This window comes from Siphateles boraxobius, unplaced genomic scaffold (assembly GCF_051911475.1).
Source record: "Siphateles boraxobius isolate OS27281-9 unplaced genomic scaffold, OSU_SipBor_1 8, whole genome shotgun sequence".
Lineage (NCBI taxonomy): Eukaryota > Metazoa > Chordata > Actinopteri > Cypriniformes > Leuciscidae > Siphateles > Siphateles boraxobius.
In genome coordinates this window covers 7,948,099-7,955,564 of record NW_027509208.1, presented here as the reverse complement: position 1 = coordinate 7,955,564, position 7,466 = coordinate 7,948,099, and the positions used below count along the sequence as shown (strand labels likewise).

The 7,466-nt window shown below is 36.0% G+C and overlaps 1 protein-coding gene across 3 annotated transcripts in view; it reads right to left on the bottom strand.

Annotated features, from left to right (window-relative positions):
• Positions 1 to 2,151: 2,151 nt before the first annotated feature.
• Positions 2,152 to 7,466, bottom strand: part of syndig1l (synapse differentiation inducing 1-like) — a 40,677-nt gene continuing 35,362 nt past the window's right edge. For all 3 annotated transcript variants that reach the window (XM_077219688.1, XM_077219689.1, XM_077219687.1), the window contains one exon: positions 2,152 to 6,190. In XM_077219688.1, the coding sequence (XP_077075803.1) occupies positions 6,032 to 6,190 (159 nt within the window). In that variant the 3' untranslated portion in view covers positions 2,152 to 6,031. The remainder of the gene's footprint in view (positions 6,191 to 7,466) is intronic.

Sequence of the window (7,466 nt, the reverse complement as noted above, 5' to 3'; positions counted from 1 at the left end):
ATCAATTTAATTTGTCCTTGATTAATAAAAGTATTAATTACTTCCAAAAAAAAAACTATTGACCCCAAATGTTACCTATATACAATATTTGTATTTATATATATAACATTATTATTTGTTAGAAAGAAATTCTAAGTCAAGTTAAATGAAATGGTGCACTTATGTTTGCGATGTGATTTTTATAAAAAAATGTTTATGAAATGTTTGTGTTCAGGAAAATTCTGTGAATTTTGTATAAAATTTGGTTTAAATCTATTTTTTGTATAAAATGCATTGTTCATTGATCTCTTTAAATAGATTTTTAACTATATAATGTCTTCGTTGTCATTTGGAGCGACCACTCATCATGTGGTGCGACCAATAAAAGCAATCTCTATTAAATTTTAAATTAAATATCTTATTTCTGTGGCTGAAATATGAATCACTGATAGTGAATGATATTTTTAAAACATTTTTATCAGTTTTATGATATTTAAAGGAAAAATACGTCTGTTAACTAGATTTAAGGCGGCAACTCTAAAATTATAGAAAAATTTGATCATTATTTACAAAAACTTAAAAGAAATGCAAATACTATGTTTCTAAACATTTTAACTACTAAGAACTTGTAAAAAAAAATGTTAAGCATGTTAAGGAAATTAATTAATTTTAAGATAAATCACGGTCACACCACATGACATTTTTTAAGACTATGGCCACTTCATCTAGATGAAGAAACACTAAAATAACTTAAATTAAACATTTTATATGAATTTATGTGTACACAACATCCTTAAGGTTTGAACAATTGCAACAGGTATTAATTTTTTTTTTTTGTATTTTAAAATCAGCCTGTTGAAAATCCTGAAAATACGTCATTGACCCAAAAATGAATAAATAAAATATAAAAAAATAAAATGTGTTCTTCCTGTTTTACAGCTTTTGCAAGCCCCGCATATTTTGTGCGGAAATCTGCAATTTATGCGGCGAAAGTGCGCCGTATTTGAAAAAATGCGGCCCCCGCATAAATATGTGGACTTTGGCTGATTATGCATTGAATTATGCGATCGCATATCCGCGTTTTTCTGGAGGGACTGACTTATAGGCAGGCTACCAGACTCTGTTTTTGAGTCACATTGTTGCAAATATCACATGATGATGCATCATTCCACAAAATGGTTTGTCTTCTGTATCAAGTTATTCAATAGGCTATCTATTAGGCTACGGGAACGTCGATATGTCAGTGTCTTTGTTATTCGCATATTTCTCGAACCGTTCAAACTTGACAGGTTTCTTGCTAGGGGCACGAGTGTGTGCAGTGCCAAGTTTGACGTTATTTGGATAAGAAATGTGAAATAAATGATTGAAAGGGCCATAAATAGCTTCTTGCCACTCTAATTACCCTCCCCCCTCCTGAAGTACTACTGTACACCATACCACTTCATTAACTGTATACTACACTGCACTATCATATACTGTGTCATATACTGTTTATACTGCACTACCTGAATACTGTTCACATTGCACTTTTCTGCATTTTTACACTTCTGGTTAGATGCTAACTGCCTTTCATTGTCTCTCTTATTGTACTCTGCACAATGACAACAAAGTTGAAACTAATGTAAATCTAATCTAATCTAAACTCCTGCTACCTGTACACATACCCAAATATACAAAAACATATTTTGCATGGGCACTGCACTAGTTTAATAATCAATTCATCCAACTTTGTAAATGAATGTTGCTGTATTGCCTACAAAACCACAAGTGATTCAGAAAACAAACCTTTTGTATTTGTCAGACTGGCTTCCTGGTCTCTATACAATCGTTACTAATGCATTTAAGCAAATAGCCTACAGTAATAGATATCAAACCAAATTGCAGATACATCAAATATTTCAACATTCCTCTTTATATTTCCTCTAAAGGATCTTGTGGGTGTTGATATATGGAAATAAGGAGGGGGAGGGGGGGAAGCTCCATACCTACACCTCCTACACCTCCATACCTACACCTCCTCTGCTTTGCTCAAATATGAGTCATCCATCTGTTTAATCTGACTAGTGTTTTGTTCCTGACAAGAAAGACTCACGCATAAGGACCACAGTGTATCAAAATTTCACAAGAGGTAACAAAACACATCCAGCATTTGCAATAATATATACAAGATCATTTTTGTCTCAAATTATTTATTTTATACCGGTTGTTCTTGTCTTTCATTTACAGTATTTACATTGTCACTGTCTTACAAGCATATTTTCCAATCATGAATGAGAAAAAATCAAGTATCAGAATATTAACAAAACACTAACAGCAAAACACAGCGAGCACGGGAATAAAATGAATGTCAGAAAATGACTAGTCACTATGGAAATGCAAAATGGGGGGATGTGGGAGTGTGGAACATAATCAAGGGAGGGCAGACACTGACACTGTTCATTTAGAAATTAATGACGCAAACACATGAGGAAAAACGTGAACGGCTTGAGACCTTGACTGAAAATAAAATCCATTTTCATTACAAAACCAAAATTAGTTTTTGCTTTTTTTTTCACTTCAAAATAGCAAAGATTTGCTTGGTCAAGTTTCAAGTGGCTGCAAAGTAGCATAGAGTGTTATTTGTAAAAACAATTCTGTTTTGTTATTTCCAGCTATGCTCTGGAGACTAGACACTTCCTCAGAAAAAAACATTATGGGAAGCTAATTGCGAACCGTAAATGTCAGGTATGACTAATGCATGACCTGCGCTGAGAGACTGCAAGTGTCCCATGTTGGCTTTCAATGCTCTGGTGGTTGCAGTGAAAATGCTTTTGCCGAAGACCGCAACAAAACCAGCAGGGTCTTGAGTGTGTGCTGTGCATCATAGGCTCTGAGAAAGCAGCAGACGTTTGTGTTTAGCCATCCAAACATCATTCTTCCCTGTTGTGCATTCTGCTACATACTACTTCAAGTATGTGAATGTAGGGTGATGTGTTTGCATAAAAAACATACAAAAGTTCTGGTATGACTGGTATGCGAATTCATTTTTATTATGTGAAAATCTGAAATCTCATTTTGGTGCCATATACTAAACATTTAGGGTAATTAGTTCTTACAGCACAGATATGAACAGTGAATTAACTGTAAAATCTTCATCCATACGCTCGTTTTTTCATTTGAGCTCATTCTTGTCTAATAAAAGCTTGGTGATTCATTGAATTCATTCTCACAAACGTTGTTTTTCCAATTACAGTGCTGGCAATGAGTAAATCTGCTAACCTTGACAAAAGCACCACACCAATAGAAACTTGTCCTCCTGGAAAAAAAACCCTAATATCTTGACTTTTATTTGAGATAATGTATTTTCAATTGCTGTATTTGTATCTGGTAACACTTTTTACACATTCATATAATTCATCAGTATAATAAAAATAATGTGCAACTCCAGGCTTCTTCACAACAGAACTCCAAGTCAAACTTGTTCCTTACTGTAGCTCAGTACTTCCACAATATGTACTCACTCTTTAACATAAAGACATAAACCATGACCTTTACCATTTTGCTCTTTTCACAATGAACAGTCCTCCACACACCTTTAAGTCCTTGTGAATTAGTTTCTCCAGAATTCAAAAAGCATCTGCAACCTGTAAGTACTATCATGTCAGCTATTAGTATGTTTTGGGGCAGGACTCATGAAAATCTACTTAAGAAAAAAGAAGGTTGTTAAGAAGTTTATTAGAATGTGCTTTAAGAATTTTCTCAAGAGCATATGAGTAAAATGACGCTTGATGCTGTCTGATTGTATCATGCTCATGAGGTTGCCTTGTCTAATGGACGTTGAAGGTTATCCTAACTTAAAGAAGTTACATATGATGATTTACGATGAAAGAAGTTTTCTCCTATGAACAATCCTAAAGGGATAATTCACCCAAAAATGAAAATTCTGTCATCATTTTACTCACCCTCAAGTTGTTCCAAACCTGTTTAAAATTCTGTCTTGTGCTGAACACAAAAGAAGATATTTTGAAGAATCTTGGTAACCAAACAGTTGATGGACCCCATTGACTCCATAGTACGGAGAAAAAATACTATGTACTGTAAGTCAATAGTGTCCATCAACTGTTTGGTTACCAACATTCTTCAAAATATCTTCTTTTGTGTTCAGCAGAAACAAGCAGAGAGGGTCTTAAAAATTTATGCAGCACTTCATTCACGATTGAGGCGGGTGGGAGACATACAGTATATACTGCATGAGGTTTTGCCGACAGTCGGAGGATCCACTGGAGTTATGAAGTGTATTCACAAGCTCTAGTATAAAGCTATTTGGTATGCAGTTATATTTATCTCTGGTTCAAAGTATAATTTTTTGTATTAATCAGTATTTTTTCTAATCAAACTGTTTTCGGAACTGTCATTTTACAGAAGGTACGCATGAACAGAAATGTTAAAACACTGACCCCGATTTTTTGGGTGAACTATCCCTTAACAAAGGAAAAATAGCACAAAGAACTTTATACTTATGAATGTTTTGTCAGTCCAGCCCCTGAAAGGCATAAAAATGCAAATTTAAAAGCATTGAATAGGGTAGTATTGGGTATTCCAAATCACCATGGGAAGCAATAAGGAGGTTACGCACAATTGGCTAACATACTTCAAAATGTGGCCAATTTAATTTCTACCAGCTTCCAACTAAGTTCTATTTCATAATCATAAGAATTCAAATCAAGCCTTGAATCACTACCTAGCCATTAGGGAACCCATTGTTTTCATGTTGTGAAGTTCTTGTATGGATGACTACACCAGATTCTGGCTCCATTGTTGTTGAAATAGACCAGTCGACCTTTAACTCAACATCCCCTGTGTTCGTTCTCATGCTTGTGAGCTTACAGACATCCAATACATTATTAATCAATTCAATCTGAGGCCCTTTCACCTGAAAACAAAGCCTGCCTTTTTGTTCAAACATCCGTTTTAGGATTTGAGGAAAGTATATTGTAATTTTTTTACCATCTGCCTTGAGTTTTGCCACCTCTGAATTTTTCCAATCATATAAGACATTAAGTGATGCATTTGGGGAATAAGAGGACAGACCACCATATCATCCACGTGCACAGTTGTTTCATTTATATTCAGATCAGACATCTTGGTGTAAAAGAGAATCTGTTAAAGTCAAGCAAATCATTACCGATATAAAATGAACACTTGTTTTCCTTGTTTTCCATTCGTGTTTACTTGCTATCTTCTGCGTCCACAAACCTTGCAGCCTTCATTGAGTCAAAATGAAGATTTAGACTTTGGACAAAACAAAAGACAAAGCATTTACAATACAAAGCATAGAGCCCTAAAGAAGTGGGAACTACATAGAGGTTGTGTATAAGCTGAATTTCACAGATGAATTTACATTCTTAGAGGTGAAATGTCTTTGATAGCTATTTCTTGTCCTGTAGTTCTGTATCGTGATCATAAGCATTTAGGTTCATGAACTCCACATTTGCTTATAACATACAAAGCTGTGTTATTTTTCCTAAATAGGGTGGACAACATTCTATCCTTTTTAACAGAGCTCACAGACTGCAGTTGGTGTATTCAGCAGTGCTGGTTTAATTGGGCCACACGCACATACAGGGTTAGCAGCACAAACACGCACAAACGGACAGCAGCTTGACTTCTCTTTCAGGTTTCGAACGAAGCACAGTTATAAAGTGAAAAACAAATCCAAAGGCTCTTGGTCCTTTTGATCCTTACGCGTGTACTTTGGAATAACTTCCCTTTGGGGTTGGTTAATTGGATTGCTTATTTGTCTGTAGTTTATATTCTTCACCTGAACTGCTCTTAGACTTAGTTAAGTTTTATCCAGTGTGGTGTGACACGAGGTGAAGCTTACATTTATATATTATGACTGAGGTGATAAAGTCTCCAGTTCTTCTGGTTCATCCTCTTCTGGTTTATCCCTTTCTCTAATTTGGGCGGACAGGTGGTCCACGGGGAGGGATGAGAATGAGACATTTAGAAAAAAGACGTTCAGAGGAGGCTGTGTAGTATCGTGGAGTTCTGTAGTCCTCTCCTGACCTTGCTAAATATGGCCTGGTTTGGACAGATACGCGATGAGGGCCACCACCACGCCCACGTAGACCCCCGTCCCAATGGTGATGGAGAGAGCGGCCAAGAACAAGGCTCGTCTAGATGCAATGCTTGCCAATGGGAAGTCTCCCTTAGTCACGGCTTTGCTGGTCTGGAACAAAGAAAGGGAATGGTGAGAAAGAAAAAGATCAAAGGACACATTGACCTGTTTTCCATTCAAGGATAAATTGCTTTGAACTATATAGTGCTTCCTTGATGATGCTGAGGGCTCAATGGAAAATTAGATTTGTGTTTAACGCACATCGGCAAGACATCTTACGCTTAGTCACATGACATATTTAAAATCCATTCGACCCACTTTGCAGGGCAGTATCACAAAGAATGGTACCATTTTTAAATGTATAAAAAATTCAGGCAACCTTTTAGGTAGAAATTACTTTTTAAGTAGAAACAATTCTGTACACTTTCAGGAGGCAGGGTGTCCGTAGATCCTTAAAAAATAATTAAAATGTCTTCAATTCACATTTAAAGCTTGTGAAAAGTTCCTCTTGGTAATACTGATTTAGGATACAGCTTTCATGATAGCCTTGAGTAAATTAACTTGTCTTAGAAAATGATTTATAAAAACATATACATATCAGTTGAGCCTATGTTTATTTTCTTCACTGACACAGACGAAAATGAAAACACGCTTCCCGACGTTATGTTCTCAGTCACGGTTCTCCTGTCTGATTTGAGTGCATCTACGCCGGTTTACGAATGCAGACAAAGTCCTTCCTCCCCTCCCCGCTGAACACGAGCGATTACAAATGCGTGAATGCACTCACGGTGGTTGAGCGCGGTAAAGTTAGGTTCGATATTCACCGGACATTTGTTTGCCCTTGCCACTGTTCTATAAGGTTTGGAGTCTTACAAAGATATCAATAGCAGGATTAGTTTTAACATTATATAACCACTGTCGACATGAAATATTCATTCAAAATCACCTGCGTTAATGCTACATATTTATGCCTGAAAATGCTTTGACATGTTTCCACAGTGCATGATGCCTAAGGGAACGTCTGCCAGTTCCACCAACTGCGGTAAACTAGCCTATAAGTTTTATTATTTAAAATCACTTTTAACATTTAAAAACACGTTTTGAAATTCTAAAGCTTGTAGAAGGTTCCTATTGGTAATACTGACTTAGGCTACAGCTTTCCTGGTAGCCTTGAGTAAATTAACTTGTCTAAGAAAATGATTCATAAAAACATATAAATATCAGTTGAGCCTATGTTTACTTTCTTCACTGACTCAGAAGAAAATTAAAAGATTATCAGTCAAAGTTCAGCTTTAGGAGGGGAAGAAATAGAGCGGATAAGGAGACTGAGAGAAAAAGAAAGATGAAGAAGAGGAGAGAGCAGATATTGACAAATAATCTAATGCCC